This window comes from Lithobates pipiens, unplaced genomic scaffold (genome assembly GCF_037356315.1).
Source record: "Lithobates pipiens isolate NorthernLeopardFrog02 unplaced genomic scaffold, aLitPip1_a1.2 Scaffold_35, whole genome shotgun sequence".
Classification (NCBI taxonomy): domain Eukaryota; kingdom Metazoa; phylum Chordata; class Amphibia; order Anura; family Ranidae; genus Lithobates; species Lithobates pipiens.
The window spans coordinates 2,682,835-2,702,294 of NW_027507811.1; the positions used below are offsets into that span (position 1 = coordinate 2,682,835).

At 47.5% G+C, this 19,460-nt stretch overlaps 3 protein-coding genes across 3 annotated transcripts in view; all 3 read right to left on the reverse strand.

Moving 5' to 3' along the window:
* Window positions 1-19,460, reverse strand: part of LOC143956045 (uncharacterized) — a 296,417-nt gene that overhangs the window by 215,376 nt on the left and 61,581 nt on the right. The gene's annotated exons all lie outside the window — the stretch shown is intronic.
* The window catches only part of LOC143955742 (uncharacterized), a 273,000-nt gene that overhangs the window by 192,783 nt on the left and 60,757 nt on the right, over window positions 1-19,460 (reverse strand). Inside the window, exon 6 of the mRNA XM_077465863.1 lies at window positions 8,180-8,377. Within this exon, the coding sequence (XP_077321989.1) occupies window positions 8,180-8,377 (198 nt within the window). The remainder of the gene's footprint in view (window positions 1-8,179; window positions 8,378-19,460) is intronic.
* Window positions 3,493-5,888, reverse strand: LOC143955890 (uncharacterized). The gene has a single exon (XM_077466011.1). It carries the CDS (start codon window positions 4,543-4,545, stop codon window positions 3,799-3,801), a length of 747 nt encoding a protein of 248 aa, XP_077322137.1. The 5' UTR covers window positions 4,546-5,888; the 3' UTR covers window positions 3,493-3,798.

The following is a 19,460-nucleotide window of genomic DNA, read 5'->3' on the forward strand; positions in this document are numbered from 1 at the left end:
TTTCCAATACCACCTCTATGCCGACGACACCCAGATCTATCTCTCCACTCCTCAACTCACCCCCTCCATCTCCTCACAGATCTCCAACTTACTGAATGACATATCGGTATGGAGGTCACATCACTTCCTCTTTCTGTTGGGGTACCCCAAGGTTCTGTCCTTGGGCCCCTCCTATTCTCGCTCTATACCTCTTCCCTGGGCCAGTTGATAACCTCCCATGGCTTCCAATATCACCTCTATGCCGACGACACCCAGATCTATCGCTCCACTCCTCAACTCATCCCCTCCATCTCCTCAACTCACCCCCTCCATCTCCTCACCTCACCCCCTCCATCTCCTCACAGATCTCCAACTTACTGAATGACATCTCACTATAGAGGTCACACCACTTCCTCCAACTCAATCTTTCTAAAACTGAGCTTCTTATATTTCCTCCTTCACGTCCCCTCCCCCCCGTGACTTTACCATTAATATCAACAACACAACCATTGGTCCCTCCACACATGCCGGGGTCCTGGGTGTAATCCTTGACTCTGACCTCTCCTTCTCCCCACATCCAATCACTGGCTAAATCCTGCTGCCTTCACCTCCGCAACATCTCCAGAATTCCACCTTCCCGACTAATGACATCACAAAGCAACTCGTTCACTCCTTGATTATTTCCCGCCTTGTCTACTGCAACTCTCTCCTTAATGGCCGACCCTTACACAGGCTCCTCCCCCTTCAGTTTATTATGAATGCTGCTGCTAGACTAAAGCCGCGTACACACGGGTCGGACTGTCTGGCCAACTAAGTCCGTCAGACAATCCGACGGACAGTCCGTCCTACTTTTGAATGAACGGACTTGACCACACACGATGAACAGACAGTCCGTTGAAAGCTTGCGCGATGACGTATACGGCACGTACGACGGGACTAGAAATAGGACGTCCAATACACAGCAATGCAACCTTCCGCCGTGTAAATCCTTTCTGAGCATGCGCCATACTTAGTCCGTCCAACTAGCCTACTCACGAGCAGTCTGTCCGCTGAAACCAAAGTTGGACGGACTGTATTACGGAAATTCCGAAAGACTTAGTCCGCCAGACTGTCCGCTGAAAAAGTCCGCTGAAGCCCACACACGAGCGGACTGTCTGCTGAAATGTGTTTCAGCGGACTAAGTTGGACAGACAGTCCGCCCGTGTGTACGCGGCTTAATACACCTCACTAATCATTCTGTGACTGCCTCCTCTCTGCCAATCCCTTCACTGGCTTCCCCTACCCCACCGTGTAAAATTCAAAATGCTAGCCATAACATACAAGGCCATCCACAACCTCGCCCCCATCTACATCACCAACCTCATCTGCAGATATCGCCCAAATCGTCCCCTCCGCTCTGAGGACCTCCTGCTTTCTAGCTCCCTTGTTACCTCCTCCCATGCTCACCTTCAGGACTTCTCCAGAGCCTCTCCCATCCTCTGGAACTCCCTGCCCTGGTATGTCCTATCAGCCCCTAACCTGTCCACCTTCAGGACTTCTCCAGAGCCTCTTCCATCCTCTGGAACTCCCTGCCCAGATATATCTGATCAGCCCCTACCCTGTCCACCTTCAGAAGATCCCTGAAAACTCACTTATTCAGGGAAGTCGATCCCACCCCCACCTAACAACTGTCCCAAAGCCACCCCCATCAAATCATTCTCTGCAGCTATTACCTTTTGTACCACCACCCCCTCCCTTTAGAATGTAAGCTCTACAAGCCGGGCCCTCCTGTACCTTTGGTATTGTACTGTAATTGTGTTGTCCCCCCTATACATTGTAAAGGGCTGCATAAACTGTTGGCGCTATATAAATCGTGAATAACAATCTGTAAGGGGAGGGGCAGTCTTTCCACCAATAATGATGCAAGACTGTCTTTCTCCCATGAGTCACCACTGGTATAAGAAGGTCCATCTGCCATTGGTCACCAATGTAAGGGACCACTATGCTGACCACTGATATAAGGAGGTCCATATGCCATTGAGATCACTACACTGACCAGTAACATAAGAGGGTCCTTCTCCCATTGGTCACCAATGTAAAGGACCACTACACTGACCACTGATATAAGGCAGGGATATGCAATTAGCGGACCTCCAGCTGTTGCAAAACTACAACTCCCATCATGCCTCTGGGTGTCATGCCTGTGGCTGTCAGAGTCTTGCTATGCCTCATGGGAATTGTAGTTCTGCAACAGCTGGAGGTCCGCTAATTGCATATCCCTGATATAAGGGGGTCCTTCTCCTATTGGCCACCAATGTAAGGGACCACTACACTGACCACTGATATAAGGGGTCCTTCTCCCATTGGTCACCAATGTAAGGGACCACTAGGAATGGGCTCCAAGTCTCGTCTGACCCATATTATGTTCAGACTGTATTTTACTTGTTCAAAGATTCAGATAACGACTGAACGAAATGGGAATTCACTCACTCAATCGGAGTTGAGTACCTCGTACTGCTAAATATTATCCAATCCCCCCTCCTCTCCCAGATTTAGGGTCTGGCATAGATTTCCTGAGGGACCTCACACTTTTCTATTTGCATGAGGATCCCTCTTACAATCCGTCTGACAGGTCTGGTTAGGGGGCCATGCAACTTGCCACGCCGGTGACTGTTGTGCACGCCGGTCCCAGCTGATTCCGGTTACGGTGATCATATGATTTCCTATGAATATCAGCTCCATCTAGTGGCCGGCGCAGGCAGGCTGGATGGCAAGTACATCATCCAGCCTGCTGCAAGTTAGGGGTGTGCAGCATGTCACTCCGGTAATTGTGTGATTTCCTATGATTATTAGCTCTATCTAGCGGCCAGACAATGTGCCGGTACGTCATCCAGCCTGCTATGGGTTAGGGGCGTGCAGCATGCCACTCGTGGTGGACACAACGGATTGCGCTTCCTGGTGATCGTGTGATTTCCTATGATTATCAGCTCCATCTAGCGACCATAATAAGGTATTTTCCTGAAATGCTTATGTAAAAAAAAAGCTCAATTGCGCATTAAGGCCACTAGATGGTGCTAATGGTCATAGCAAATCACTGCATGAATTAAAATATGTACAATATTTGTCACAGCTGGTTGAATGCTGATCATATTCATTCAACTCGTTTTTTTTAACAAATAGCCCTGTAAGTGTTTGTGAAATCTTCCACCACAAAATGTACTCAGCCAATGAGAGGTAATGACTCCATTTTTATTTTAAAAGCCCTAGAGGACCGCCTTTTAAGTGGTGGGATTAACGTGTTTCGTCCTGGAAGACGACTTGAGAAAGCAAACCTCTTGCAAGAGAGTAATAGACCTCTAAGTCTCCATACCACAAAATGTACTCAGCCAATGAGAGGTAATGACTCCATTTTTAATTTTAAAAGCCCTACAGGACCGCCTTTAAAGTGGTGGGGTTAACGTGTTTTGTCCTGGAAGACGACTTGAGAGAACAGACCTCTTGCAAGATTTTACACCACAAAATGTACTCAGCCAATGAGAGGTAATGACTCCATTTTTATTTTTCTCCTGCTATCAATGGCCGACACGGTACAACACTTCATCCATGTCTTTGGTGATCTCTGATCTCCTTATCAACTGTTTCTTCCATGATGAAGATCAGCCATGGAGTATATCTGAGGTGTATATCAGGGGGTGCTTCTTCCCCACATGTCCAGCAACATTCATATACAAGACATTTCCCGCACTCACTCATACACCTCCAGGGTTGTGTGGGACCCCCTGATGTACAGGAAGACAGGACTTCAGTGAGGAACATTTCCCTCACTCAGACCAAGAAAGTTCATTCTCCTCCGTGTCCAATCTCAGACGGTAAACAGATGACTTTGAGTGAAGAGGAATGGAGCTTCTGCTTTGTGTGAGATTTCTGATGTCTGGAAAGGTTGGACTTCTGTGAAAAACATTTCCCACACTCTGGACAGGAATACGGCTTTTCCCCCGTGTGAGACCTCCGATGTTTGACCACCTCCGATATTTGTACAAAACATTTCCCACACTCAGGACAGGAATACGGCCTCTCCCCCGTGTGAAACCTCAGATGTGTGATAAGATTGGACTTCCCTGAAAAACATTTTCCGCATTCAGGACAGCAATACGGCTTTTCCCCCGTGTGAGATCTCTGATGTGTGACAAGATTAGATTTTTGGCCAAAACACTTCCCGCACTCAGTACAGAGAAACCTCTTCTTATCCTGAGGAACCTCAAACTGTGTGGGGCGGCGCCGTCCTTCCGACAGATAAGAGGAATACGATGGTCCGGCACCGTCCCGCACAGTCTGAGGTTCCTCAGGATAAGAGGAATACGATGGTCCATCTACACTGTGTGGTGCCGGATGGACATTTGAGGTAGTCGGGTTTTCTCCTGGACTATACTGTGTGATGTCCTCATCTTCTACTTTACAGTCTGGAGACAAAGTGAGACAATCCTCTGAGGTTTTCCTCATCTCCCGTCCATCTACTAAAATAGAAATACAAAGATTATTACTAGACATGAGCTGATTGGTCCCCCTAAACCAGGACTCCGCCCCCATCAGGCAGCTTTGTCTCTGAGGATCTTACAATTCCCCCCTCAAGGTAACTAGTAAATGGGTCCTCTGATCTCCTACCAGATCATTTCTTTATTCATGGACCTTAGTCAGAGAGGGAGGAAACAACGAGTACTGTCTTTTATAGGAGTGACAGTGATGAGGGGATTATAGGATGAGTGTCAGGACTATGTAAAGTACAACGTATTGTATAGGATACAACAGTAAGGGCTATATAGTATTATGACTATGTAATATACAATATACAGTATAAAATGCAGGGGTCTGGAGTATGTAATATACAACATAGAGTATACAGTGCAGGGGTCAGGTCTATGTATGATGTAAAAGTGAATAGAGATGGGCCGAACACCCCCCGGTTCGGTGGCAGAACTTTCGATTATTGCAAAAGTTCGGAGCAGAACAACGGACATCATTAAAAAGTCTATGGAATGAAAACTGGAAAAATCAGTGCCCATTTTTAAGGCTTATGTGCAAGTTATTGAGCATACAAACTGTATGGAGGTCTGGGTACTGCCCTGTTTTTAAAAAAAGATAATTTTTAAAATGAGAAATGCTCAAAGTGAAAAAATAAAAATGAAAAATTCCTTTAAATATAGTGCCTGGGGGGCCCCCTTTGTCTGTCTGTAAAGTGGTGCATCTGTAGCATGTATGAAACCTGCTGCAGCAAAACTGACATTTACAAAAGGAAACAAAAATTAAATTTTCCCTGCAAGCTTTCTTAATTTTGTAAACGACGACTTGGGGAGCCAGTCTGTATAATGAGGCCACATTTAGTGCACTGGGAAAAAGATTAGAGAATTTTGGGGATAAACTCTGGTGTTTCATTTGCAGACTTTGGATAGAAGTAACAGGTGTGCAGAAATTGGTCTCTGGGTGATGGTGGCGCCTTCACACCGTAACCCTATAGAGGTACTCCTGATGAAAGCAAGAATTGGCCTTTCTGTAAAAAAATCTAAAATTGCCCAGGTCAAACATTGGGCTTTGGGTGTTAATTGTGCCCATGAAACCTATACCAACACCAGAGCAAGGCAGCCTCGACAGTCTTGCAGAGATTCCACATCCCAAAAACACTTAAATCTGTGACATCGGCATTAGGGGCTTGATAACTGCTTCTAATATAGGAATGATTAATTTTAATAAATGTCAGCTGGTCAACAGAGTCTGTGGACAGACAAGCTCTTTTAATCTGTCACAAAACCTCTAGCAGCACTGAATGCCTGTTCGGAAAGCACGCTGGATGCAGGGCAGCTCAGCAGTTTAAATGCATACTGAGCAAGTTCTGGCCAGTGGTCTGTGCTCATGACCCAGTAATCCAGTGGATCATCGATTGGAAAGCTCTCCATGTCTGTTTTCACCCCTAGATAAATCTCCAACCATATGATGCTGCCGATGAGATGTGGAAGCTGACAGCTCTGGGCGCCAAGGACTAATACAATTTTGATATGTGTCACTGAGGCGGCCCCCCCTTCTGCACCGTTCCTACTTTGACCAAACAGAAGCCTCAAAACTACCTTTTCCAATGAGACTGTAACCAACAAGAGTCTGGAAAGGCATTACACAAACTCTTCATTGTATTAGTTGTATTAGTCCTTGGCGCCCAGAGCTGTCAGCTTCCACAGCTCATCGGCAGCATCATATGGTTGGAGATTTATCTAGGGGCGAAAACAGACATGGAGAGCTTTCCAATCGATGATCCACTGGATTACTGGGTCATAAGCACAGACCACTGGCCAGAACTTGCTCAGTATGCATTTAAACTGCTGAGCTGCCCTGCATCCAGCTTGCTTTCTGAACGGCATTCAGTGCTGCTAGAGGTTTTGTCACAGATTAAAAGAGCTTGTCTGTCCACAGACTCTGTTGACCAGCTGACATTTATTAAAATGAATCATTCCTAGATTAGAAGCAGTTATCAAGCCCCTAATGCCGGTGTCCTCAGAATATTTCATCCTCTGCCCCCTCTGTGGGGATAGGATGGGTTCTAAGACTTTCTCCTTGTAATGGTGGTCAAGGAGGGTTGCCAACCAATAATGATCCTTCTACTTGATGCTACACATTTTCAGGTCCTTTCGCAGAAGTGTGAGGGAGCCCATGCACCGCAAGTTTGCGGAGGCATGAGAAGCAGAGTCCTCAGGGTCACAGTATCTGGAACTGACTCCTCCCAGCCACATACTACTCCCAACAGTTCTGGGGATGGAAAACCATCTCTTAAGGTTTGACGTATTTCTTACTTTGCTTCAATGCCTCCAAAACAGCCATCATCCTCCTCCTCTTGTGTGTTCTGTGGAATCACAAGAATGGTGTCTGCATAAAACAGGCCTTGAGAGGAAAGGAAGTCCTTTTCTTCCTCCTGCTGCTCTGCCTCGAGTGTCCTCTCTATAATGCCACATAGAGTCTGCTCCAGCAGGAACACAACAGGGATTGTGGCACTGATGATTGCATTGTGACGACTCACCATCCTTGTTGCCTCCTAAATGGTGACAGTGCAGTGCATGCATCCTTTATGAGCAGCTATTGGCATAGCGGCAAAAAAGCTGAGCCGCCCTAAGCCTGTCTTCGTACCATACTCACACTGGTACTCATTGACAGCCTCTGCTACATGTGCAGCCACTGCAGCATTGCCAAAGTGAAGTTCCACCTGGTGGGCATGTCACAAATCAGGCGGTTTACGGGCAGGTGGAATTTCTGCCAACACTGGCTGTGTATGACTGCCTGAAATGGCTACAGACTCTTCTGGCTTGCCTTAGATCTTGCAACACTGGGTACCTAGTTAGGAAATGCTGCACCACCAAATTGAGAACATGTGCCAAGCATGGCACATGTGTCAACTTTCCCTGTCGAAGGGCAGACAGGAGGTTTGTGCCATTATCACACACCACCATTCCTGGCTCAAGCTGGCATGGCGTGAACCATCTCTAGGCCCACCCCTGAAGAGCAGAAAGAATCTCTGCTCTGATGTGCTTCCCGTCCCCGAAACACACCAGCTGAAGCACTGTATGGCACCTTTTAGCCTGACTCATTGAAAAGCCCTTTGGACACTTAGGGGGTACTTGAGGTTAATAGGAAAATCCAACAGAGGAGGACATGGAGAAGGAGAAGTAGGAGGAGGGGGTGGAGCCGACAGATCTTGCATCCTCTCCACCAGCTGTATGGAGACATGGGAAGCAAAACAAGCAGCAGCACTGAGCCCTGTCCTGCATCCTTCCGAGTTGCAAGCAGAGTTACCCAGTGTACTGTGAACAAAATATATCGTCCCCGACCATGCTTGCTGGACCACGTGTCGGCAGTTACGTGGACCTTGCTGCTGACTGCCTTGCCCAATGATACCACAACATTGCCTCCTACTTGATGGTACAGAGCTGGAATGGATTTAGTGTTAATGACCCACCTGTGCTGATCTCTGTAGGAGTGTCCTCCTCTATAAATGTCCCCGTTATTCCATCCTCCTCCATAGACTGCTGATCATCCCTCACATAACTCTCTTCTACTTCTGATTTAAAATCATCTTTAGGACCTCTCAGGTTTCCACTCTGAATATATAATAAAAATGACATCAATGGTAACAATGCAGATAATGTACAGATCCTAATGATACTATCAGTGATTGTTCCTCATCTACCTGATGATGGTGGGGGGTGGTGCGACCTTCCTGTGTGGAATCCCGAGGACGGGGACATCTCTCTGGTGGGTTCCTGGTATTTGGTGTCTCCATCATATCCTTGTGTCCTTCTGAAACCTCCTTCATCACTCCATACTCCTCATCCTCCTCATTATCCTCTTCCTTGACAACAATGTTATAATTCTCAAGGTTTCCACTCTGAATATATGATAAAACATTCATTGTAACAATCATGCTTGTAGATAAATCATAACTACCAATAATTGTCCCTCATCTACCTGATGATGGTGGGGGATGGTGTGATCTTCCTGTGTGGAATCCCGGGAATACAGAGGACGGGGACATCTCTCTGGTGGGTTCCCATTACTGGATCCATCTGTAGGAAACACACACACTGACTGAATACATTGTTTCTATGTGTTTATCAGATGATGGGGGATCTAGGTGGAGCCTCCGTACTGCTCTCTCCTTTACAATAAAGTCTCCTCTTACCCGGTGATGTGAGGGGCGGCTGATTGTCCATCATGACGTCCTTGTAGAGATCCTTGTGTCCTTCTAAATACTTCTACAAAGAGAAATAGACAGTGACACCACTTAGGAATCCGATACTTTATAATGATACAGTCACCATCCAGACACATCCCTTGTCTGTTACTGGATAATGTCCCAGAATTCCCAGAATCCTCCTCACCTCTCCGGTCAGCAGCTCCATCATCTTCTTGGTGACTTCTAGAATCTTCTCCATGTTGTGTCTCTCAGGTTTTAGGGAGTCACATGGAGGCACTGTGATGGTCATATGATCACCGGACTTCACCAGAGGAAATCTCTGTATTGGAGAACCAATAGGAACATCATGTTAGAATCCCAGAATCCTCCTCACCTCTCCGGTCAGGTCTGTGTTTTATTAATAGAGATAAGAGTGATGTCATGTGACCTCCCAGAATCCTCCTCACCTCTCCGGTCAGGTCTGTGTTTTATTAATAGAGATAAGAGTGATGTCATGTGACCTCCCAGAATCCTCCTCTCCTCTCCGGTCAGGTCTGTGTTTTATTAATAGAGATAAGAGTGATGTCATGTGACCTCCCAGAATCCTCCTCTCCTCTCCGGTCAGGTCTGTGTTTTATTAATAGAGATAAGAGTGATGTCATGTGACCTCCCAGAATCCTCCTCACCTCTCCGGTCAGGTCTGTGTTTTATTAATAGAGATAAGAGTGATGTCATGTGACCTCCCAGAATCCTCCTCTCCTCTCCGGTCAGGTCTGTGTTTTATTAATAGAGATAAGAGTGATGTCATGTGACCTCCCAGAATCCTCCTCTCCTCTCCGGTCAGGTCTGTGTTTTATTAATAGAGATAAGAATGATATCATGTGACCTCCCAGAATCCTCCTCACCTCTCCGGTCAGGTCTGTGTTTTATTAATAGAGATAAGAGTGATGTCATGTGACCTCCCAGAATCCTCCTCACCTCTCCGGTCAGGTCTGTGTTTTATTAATAGAGATAAGAGTGATGTCATGTGACCTCCCAGAATCCTCCTCACCTCTCCGGTCAGGTCTGTGTTTTATTAATAGAGATAAGAGTGATGTCATGTGACCTCCCAGAATCCTCCTCACCTCTCTGGTCAGGTCTGTGTGTTATTAATAGAGATAAGAGTGATGTCATGTGACCTCCCAGAATCCTCCTCACCTCTCCGGTCAGGTCTGTGTTTTATTAATAGAGATAAGAGTGATGTCATGTGACCTCCCAGAATCCTCCTCACCTCTCCGGTCAGGTCTGTGTTTTATTAATAGAGATAAGAGTGATGTCATGTGACCTCCCAGAATCCTCCTCACCTCTCCGTTCAGCAGGTAGATGATCTCCAGGGTGAGGTTTAGTATCTTCTCAGTCATGTGACTCCGGTCCTCCTCCATCCTCTTTTTTGACTTCATTTGATCTATACAGGTCTCCTTGTAGACGGATAACTTGGAGAAATGAAAGAAATAATTATTTGGATGGTATTGGTCACACAATAATTAGAAGAAGTGGATGTGAGAGGGGTAATAGGAGGGTTGCTGTAGATTTAAGAACTACTACCCACCCATAGGAACACATTTATTTTGGACTGTTTAGTGTTTTCTACATTTTCATGAACCCTCTGGGTCTGCTGGATCAGAATTTCCCTTTCCTCTGTTTGGTTTCTGAACTGGATTTGATTAGTATTGGATCTGCAGACAAGGAATGATAAATACGATCCTTCCTGTGACTTGTTTGCTCTGAAGCAGTGCTGTGAGGACAATGGAGGGTCATCATGATGTCCAGGAAGGGGAACTCGCTGATTTTTGGTCGGAGTTGCCGGATAATCAGAATAAATTACCAGAACTCCGACTGCAAGGCTCCAATCTCCGGCAGCCTGCTGACTGACAGGAGTGATGTCACTCTCTGCAGTAAGGGAAGGGATTGGATTGGATAGCAGGAGGATGCTGCTGGTGGAGTAGAGAGCTTTTAAGGAAGGGTCTGTTCTCCTACCCACACTGGGCTACCATTGAAGAGGAGGGCAGCAAGGGTGAGGGGTTTTTTCTTGTGGTTGCCAAGCATCCTGTAGTACTCAGGACATTGTACAGGGTGGTGGTGAGTTCCTGGGGCCCTGAATTCCAGCCCCGGGCACTGCCAGACCCTGTGTCATTGGAAGGTAGTGGACTGAACCCCCTGATTCACAACACAGAATACTGACCACCCATTAGGCAATGCTGCACAAACAGACCTCCTCTAAGTACAAGTGACCACCAAGGGGTGAAGGACTGTCCTCCTTCCTTCCACTTTGTATCTTGAAAAATGTTATGTGATCAGTGAGATGGTAAGAAGGTGAAGGTCGCCTCCATTTCCTGGCAGGAGGTCTGAAAAGTAAGTGCAGATGGGAGGTTTATCATAGATCAAGAGCCCCCCTCCCTACCTTAGAGTCCCCCTGAGCCCTACAGCCTCCTATTCCATCAGAGCCCTGGGTTCCACCAACCCTCCAAGGACCCAGAGCCCTTCAGCCCCACTACCCCCTGAGAGCTGTTGAGTCCCACTACCCCCAAAGCGGTCCCAAGAGTTCCTCAGCTTTATCCCTCAGAACCCTCAGTATTTTCCTCCCCGACACCAATGATGGAACATATTCTTCATGTCAAGCTGGGGATGGTTGTCTTCCTCCTGACCAGCAATGTAATGGTCCATAGTCCTGACCCCGGCACTCCATCATCGTGTTGGCTGCATAGTGTAAGGATTGTCCATTGGCTGCCTGTGTAGTGTAATAATTGCCCTTTGTAGGCCATGTATGGTCAGGATGGTCATTGTCTTGCAGGGCTGGATCTAGCCTGTCTGGTGCAGGGGTGCAGTGAAAGATGTCAGAGGGGTGGGGGGGGGGATGGGTGGTCAGCAGGACAGTGTATAGGGAGAGTTCAGGGGTTAGTACACAAAGGACAGATATTGCCGAACAGTGGGAGGGACTTAAAGAGGGCCCACAAAATTAGTGATGTACCGAAATTTCGGCCGCCGAAACATATCGGCCGAAAATGCCTTTTTCGGCAGTTTGCAGAAAGAGAAAAACGGCCGATAATGGAGCCGAAAATGGGGCGTGGCCTGGGTGGACAAGGGGGAGGGGCTGCGTGTGACGGCGCGCGGCAGGAAACACACAGCTATTGAAATGAAAGCTGTGATGTTCCCGGCGCTGTGATCAAACAGGCGGCGGAGGCGGTTCTCTTCCCTGCACACAGTGCACAGGCTGGCTGCAAAATGGCACACAGACTGCAATGGGACACACTGGCTGCAATGGGGACACACTGGCTGCAATGGGGACACACTGGCTGCAATGGGGACACACTGGCTGCAATGGGGACACACTGGCTGCAATGGGGACACACTGGCTGCAATTGGCTGCAATGGGGCACACTGGCTGCAATGGGGGATGCCTCCTGTACCATGTCCTCTGTCTCTGACCACCTCCTGTACCACGTCCTCTGTCTCTGACCATCTCCTGTACCACGTCCCCTGTCTCTGACCATCTCCTGTACCACGTCCCCAGTCTCTGACCATCTCCTGTACCATGTCCCCAGTCTCTGACCATCTCCTGTACCATGTCCCCAGTCTCTGACCATCTCCTGTACCATGTCCCCAGTCTCTGACCATCTCCTGTACCATGTCCCCAGTCTCTGACCATATCCTGTACCATGTCCCCAGTCTGACCATCTCCTGTACCGTGTCTGCAGTCTCTGACCATCTCCTGTACCATGTCCCCAGTCTCTGACCATCTCCTGTACCATGTCCCCAGTCTCTGACCATCTCCTGTACTGTGTCCCCAGTCTCTGACCATCTCCTGTACCGTGTCTGCAGTCTCTGACCATCTCCTGTACCATGTCCCCAGTCTCTGACCATCTCCTGTACTGTGTCCCCAGTCTCTGACCATCTCCTGTACCGTGTCTGCAGTCTCTGACCATCTCCTGTACCGTGTCTGCAGTCTCTGACCATCTCCTGTACCGTGTCCCCAGTCTCTGACCATCTCCTGTACCATGTCCCCAGTCTCTGACCATCTCCTGTACCGTGTCCCCAGTCTCTGACCATCTCCTGTACCATGTCCCCAGTCTCTGACCACCTCCTGTACCGTGTCCCCAGTCTCTGACCACCTCCTGTATAAAAATATTTTTTAAAAACAATCATTTTCGGTATCGGTTTCGGCACCAAAAAACCCATTCGGTGCATCCCTACACAAAATACTCCTACTTACTACAAGCGACAGTCTCACAGACACGCATAAACCTCAGAACAAAGGATCATTTCTAAAACTATAAAAGTTTCCATCACATATGCTTTTCTGCACACAAAATGTGATCTCTGTGTCTGTCTGATCCGACCTTAAAAAAAAAAGAACTTCATTAAAACCAGCAACTGTTGGGATGATGAACACCTTGGTCAGGTCTATGTACAACATAATGTATAGAGTGAAGGGGTCAGGAGTAAGTAATGTAGAAAGGAACCACCAGAGTGCAGTATCCGGATGAGCCCAGCTTGTTCACATCAGGTTTCCCCCTTACGTCAAGAATTCCCATAAGAGTTCCCTTTTTATATCAGTGTTCTTCCCCGTGTGTCAGCATCCCAAGAATCCCTCCCAAAATCAGGGGTCCCAGAGTCCCCTCCTCTACATCAGGGTCCCTAGAGAAATCTCCCTGATATCAGTATCCCAAGGGCCCCCCTCCTTACATCAGGGTCCCCAGACCCCCCCCCCTGATATCAGGGTCACCCCTCTTCCTTTCATCGGGGTCCTCAGAGTCACCCCCTTTTACAACAGGGTCCCCCCTTACATTATGGTCCCCAGAACTATCCCCTTTACATCAGGATCCCCAGAGTCACCCCCCTTTACACTAGTGTCCTCAGAGTCCCCTTCCTTACATGAGGGCTACAGGGCCCCCCCTACCTTAGATCAGGGTTCTCAGAGTCACCCCCTTACATCAGTGTTCCTAGAGCTACCCCCCCCCCCCTTACATCAGGGTCCATCTTACATTAGGGTTTACACAGAGCCACACAGTTTACATCAGGATCCCCGAATTCACCCCTGTTGCACCAGGGCTCCCAGAACCCCCTTCCTTACACTAGGGTTTCCAGAGCCCCCCCTCTACATCAGCGTCCCCATAATCTCTATCCTTAACATTAGGGTCTCCAGAACTGCCCCTCCAACACCGAATCATCGACTGAAGATTTAACCTTACTCTCTTTACATCAGGGTCCCCAGAGTCACCCCCTTTACAATAGCGTCCTCAGATCCCCCCTCTTTACATCAGGGCTACTGGGGGCCCCCCTACCTTACATCGGGGTCCCCAGAGCCACCTCTCCTTACTTCAGGGACCCCCTTATATTAGGGTTTACACAGAGCCTCCCAGTTTACATCAGGATCCCCAAAGTCATCCCCGTTGCAAGAAGTAGATGTAGGTAGCGCTGTAGAGAAGACAGTGGCAGGTGGACACTGTGCTTCACAGTGGACACACAGGATCTTCCTTGGCTTTGGGGGGCAGAATTAAAATTGGGGCTGGGGGGGCTTAGCGCCCCCCCAGAAACGACCCTGTTGTCTTGTCTATTTATGGTCAGTGCTGTTTGTTTAGAGGAACATATTACTAGAATTTATCTCCAATATGAAGAGAATGTTCCGGCCCCGTAAGTGGGGAAATGTTCTGCCCCTGAAGGGGGTAATCTAGGTTCCCACACTATATATGTGTGTATCATCATCTGCTGGAGATAAAAGACGTCACAGTGACTATGGAGGAAGAGGACGGACATGACGGGGGGGGGGGTTACTGGGTGTAAATAGAAAATAAGATCTTATTACCTCCTCTGCTAAAACTTCCAGCGACGTCCCATCTACTTTCTCCCGAATCGCCTCTCACCCGCAACTTCCTGTTTATAGCCAACATCACTTCCTGTCTCTCCCTGACATCACTTCCTGTCTCTATGGTAGAAGTGAGATCACCACCTTATGGAGCTCAGAAGAACTGCAACTCCCGAGAAACTGCTGTAAATATATATATATATATATATATATATATATATATATATATATATATATATATATATATATATATATACACACACACACACACACACAAGATCACCAAAAGTATTGGGAATAGATCCCTAAGGCCAGGTTCACACAGGTCTGGCTGCGGTTTGCATTCCGGTGTCCTGTGCGTTTGTGTTCACCAGTTCAGGTGCAAATTTTCACCTGAAATTTGCACCTAAACTGGACCAAAAAATGCACAGGACCATCCAATTCGCACATACACTATATTATCAAAAGTATTAGGACGCCTGCCTTTACACGCACGTGAACTTTAATGGCAATCCAGTCTTACTCCATAGGGTTCAATATTGAGTGCAGGTTTAGGATATATCCGGGGTAGCCTATAATAAGGCTTACCTGTAGCAAAAAGTGGATTGTAAGGGTTTACAACCACTTTAAGGCATCAGCATAGCAAGACATTTTGGACGATTCCATGCTCCCTTCAAGCTGGTTTAACCAGTGTTCTAGATGTCTTGCCACGCGTATGACTGCCGTAGCCGGTGTGACAGACCCATACGGGTCTAATTCATCCCGAAGGTGTTCTATCGGGTTGAGGTCAGGACTCTGTGCAGGCCAGTCAAGTTCCTCCACCCCAAACTCGCTCATTCATGTCTTTATAGACCTTGGTTTGTGCACTGGTCCAAATCATTTGGTGAAGGGGGGATTATGGTGTGGGGGGGGGGGTTGTTTTTCAGGGGTTGGGATTGGCCCCCTTAGTTCCAGTGAAGGGAACTCATAAGGCGTCAGCATACCAAGACATTTTGGACAATTTTATGCTTCCAACTTTGGCCATGGCCCCCTTCCTGTTCCAACATGACTGCCCACTAGTGCACAAAGCAAGGTCCATAAAAACACGGATGAGCGAGTTTGAGGGTGGAGGAACTTGACTGGCCTGCCCTCACCCCCGATAGAACACCTTTGCGATGAATTAAAGCAGAGACAGCAAGCCAGGCCTTCTCGTCCAACATCAGCGTCTGACCTCACAAATGCCCTTCTGGAAGAATTCTCAAAACGTTCCCATAGACACCCTCCTAAACCTTGTGGACGGAGTTCCCAGAAGAGGTGAAGCTGTTATAGCTGCCAAGGGTGGGGCCAAGTCAATATTGAAGCCTACGGACTAAGACTGGGATGCCATTAAAGTTCATGTAAAGGCAGGTGTCCCAATACTTTTGACAAAATAACGTATCTATCTATCGATATATATATATATATGGGGGGACATTCAGAGCAGCGCTATTCATTTGTCTAAGAGGAGCATCATTTTCTGCTATTGCTACAAAGCTTAGTATTGCGGCTGTTGCGATGAGTACACTCTTGTGCCGCGGACTCTCCGTCAGATGGTCTTTTAACTGAGTTTCCGACGGAGTTCCAACCGAGCGGACTTGCCTACACACGATCACACCAAAGTCCGTTCGTTTTTCGAAACGCGATGACGCACGACGGGACTAGGAAAGGAAGTTCAATAGCCAGTAGCCAATAGCTGCCCTTGCGTCGTATTTGGTCCATCGGACTACCATACAGACAAACCGTTTTCCCGTTAGGAATTGATTCCGTCGGAAAGAGTTAAAACATGTTCTATTTCTAGGTCCGTCAGACTTTTTGAAAAAAAAAAAGTCTGCTGAAGCCCCACACACGATCGGAATATTCGATGAAATGACCTTTTCTGCCAGAAAGTCCGGTCGCGTGTACGCGGCATTAGGCACAGCCTCTGTTGCTAAAGGGGGTAGCTGTTAGTGGTAAAAATAGAAGCTCAGCCATGGGTTCTTACCACCCCCCCCAACCTCATCTGTAAATTTTATCCTAAGGACTCATTCACATCGGTATTCTGGCCGTTTGAATGAGCGGAGTGTTCCTGGAACTGGAGCCGCATGTTACTCCATTGGGATGCCGCGGCTGTACGAACACAGCCGCAGGTCCTAATTTGGCAAGTTTGCAGGCACGGGTGAGTAGCGCCCCCCCCCCCCCCACCACCACCAAACGCACACCGTCTGTGTTTTGGGGCTGTACGTGTTTTCACCCATACGCCTGTGGCTGTGTTCATTCCCACAGTGTGCACACAGCTCCAGCCCTGGATCACAGGGCTGGATTGTTTAGGGCTGCTGCTCTGTTACTTCCCAAAAAGTGGCAAAGACGTCGCAGTGACTATGGAGGAAGAGGACGGACATGACGGGGGGGGGGGTTACTGGGTGTAAATAGAAGATAAGATCTTATTACCTCCTCTACTGAAACTTCCAGCAACGTCTTCTCTCTACTTCCTCCCGACTCACCTCTCACCCGGAACTTCCTGTCTGTATCTGACGTCATATCCTGTCTACCCTGACGTCACTTCCTGTCTACCCTGATGTCACTTCCTGTCTTCCATAGAGACTTCCTGTCTGGGTAGTATTGAGATCACCACCTTGTGGAGCTCAGAGGAACTGCAGCCCCCGAGAAATGCCTCGTAGTGTGAACACGGCCTTGGGCTGTGTGTGTATGTACTGTATATCCTTATAGATGGGGGTCATCTCCACTCCACGTTTTTTCTTATTACTATCATTGATAAAAACGATTGCGCGCTCATCCCCCCTTTCCTGGCCAGGCTGGCGGTACGCTCGGATTAAAGGTTTGGCATTGATTTTCTGGTGGACCTCATGCATTTATTTTAGTTTTTTTTTGTGTAAGGACCCCCTCCTAAAATCCCTACCAGACTCACAGGGTCTTGTATGTCATTTTGGGGAACTTTGATGTTCCCTTTCACAGGCAGAATTAGGACCCCCCCCCCCCCCCACCACAGGCATGTTCTTCAACCACTTGCTTACCGGACACTTTTACCCCCTTCATGCCCCAGGCCAATTTTCAGCTGTCAGCGCTGTCGTACTTTGAATGACAATAGCGCTGTCGTACTTTGAATGACAATAGCGCTGTCGTACTTTGAATGACAATAGCGCTGTCGCACTTTGAATGACAATAGCGCTGTCGCACTTTGAATGACAATAGCGCTGTCGCACTTTGAATGACAATAGCGCTGTCGCACTTTGAATGACAATAGCGCTGTCGCACTTTGAATGACAATAGCGCTGTCGTACTTTGAATGACAATAGCGCTGTCGTACTTTGAATGACAATAGCGCTGTCGTACTTTGAATGACAATAGCGCTGTCGTACTTTGAATGACAATAGCGCTGTCGTACATTTGAATGACAATAGCGCTGTCGTACTTTGAATGACAATAGCGCTGTCGTACATTTGAATGACAATAGCGCTGTCGTACATTTGAATGACAATAGCGCTGTCGTACATTTGAATGACAATAGCGCTGTCGTACTTTGAATGACAATAGCGCTGTCGTACTTTGAATGACAATAGCGCTGTCGCACTTTGAATGACAATAGCGCTGTCGCACTTTGAATGACAATAGCGCTGTCGTACTTTGAATGACAATAGCGCTGTCGTACTTTGAATGACAATAGCGCTGTCGCACTTTGAATGACAATAGCGCTGTCGCACTTTGAATGACAATAGCGCTGTCGCACTTTGAATGACAATAGCGCTGTCGCACTTTGAATGACAATAGCGCTGTCGCACTTTGAATGACAATAGCGCTGTCGCACTTTGAATGACAATAGCGCTGTCGTACTTTGAATGACAATAGCGCTGTCGTACATTTGAATGACAATAGCGTTGTCGTACTTTGAATGACAATAGCGCTGTCGTACTTTGAATGACAATAGCGCTGTCGCACTTTGAATGACAATAGCGCTGTCGCACTTTGAATGACAATAGCGTTGTCGTACTTTGAATGACAATAGCGCTGTCGCACTTTGAATGACAATAGCGCTGTCGCACTTTGAATGACAATAGCGCTGTCGCACTTTGAATGACAATAGCGCTGTCGCACTTTGAATGACAATAGCGCTGTCGTACATTTGAATGACAATAGCGTTGTCGTACTTTGAATGACAATAGCGCTGTCGTACTTTGAATGACAATAGCGCTGTCGTACTTTGAATGACAATAGCGCTGTCGTACTTTGAATGACAATAGCGCGGTGATACAACGTTGTACCCATATGACATTTTTATCATTTTTTTTCCCACACAAATAGAGCTTTCTTTTAGTGATATTTAACCCGCTTGACGACCAGCCGCCGCAGTTATACAGCGGCAGGTTGGCACGGCTGTGCAAATCTGCGCAAGCTATACGTCGCTCCTTTAAGACGTCATAGCAGGCGCGCGTGCGGGCTCGATGTCCGACGGGCACCCGTGATCGCCCTCGTGACAGAATGAGAACGGGGCTTAGTAGGAACACACAATCTGTCTCCTCTCCCTTGACAGAGCACAGATCCTGGTTTTCTCAAGGGAGAGGAGACAGATCGCGTGTTCCTACTAAGTAGGAACACCGATTGGTCTCCTCCCCCAGTCAGTCCTATCGCTCCCTACAGTTAGAACACACACATAGGGAACACATTTAACACCTTGATCGCCCCCTAGTGTTAACCCCCTTCCCTGCCATTGACATTTATACAGTAATCAGTGGCTATTTTTTAGCACTGATCGCTGTATAAATGTCACTGGTCCCAAAATAGTGTCTGATGTGTCCGGCGCAGTCCCGATAAAAATCGCAGATCACCACCATTACTAGTAATAAAAATAATAATAAAAATGACAGAAATCTATCCCCTACTTTGTAGGCGTTATAACTTTTGCGCAAAATAATCAATATATGCTTATTGCGATTTTTATTT

Bases quoted from the DNA above. Each gene is read 5' to 3' on its own strand.
- LOC143955890 (XM_077466011.1), bottom strand. From the start codon at position 4,545: ATGGGGGCGGAGTCCTGGTTTAGGGGGACCAATCAGCTCATGTCTAGT.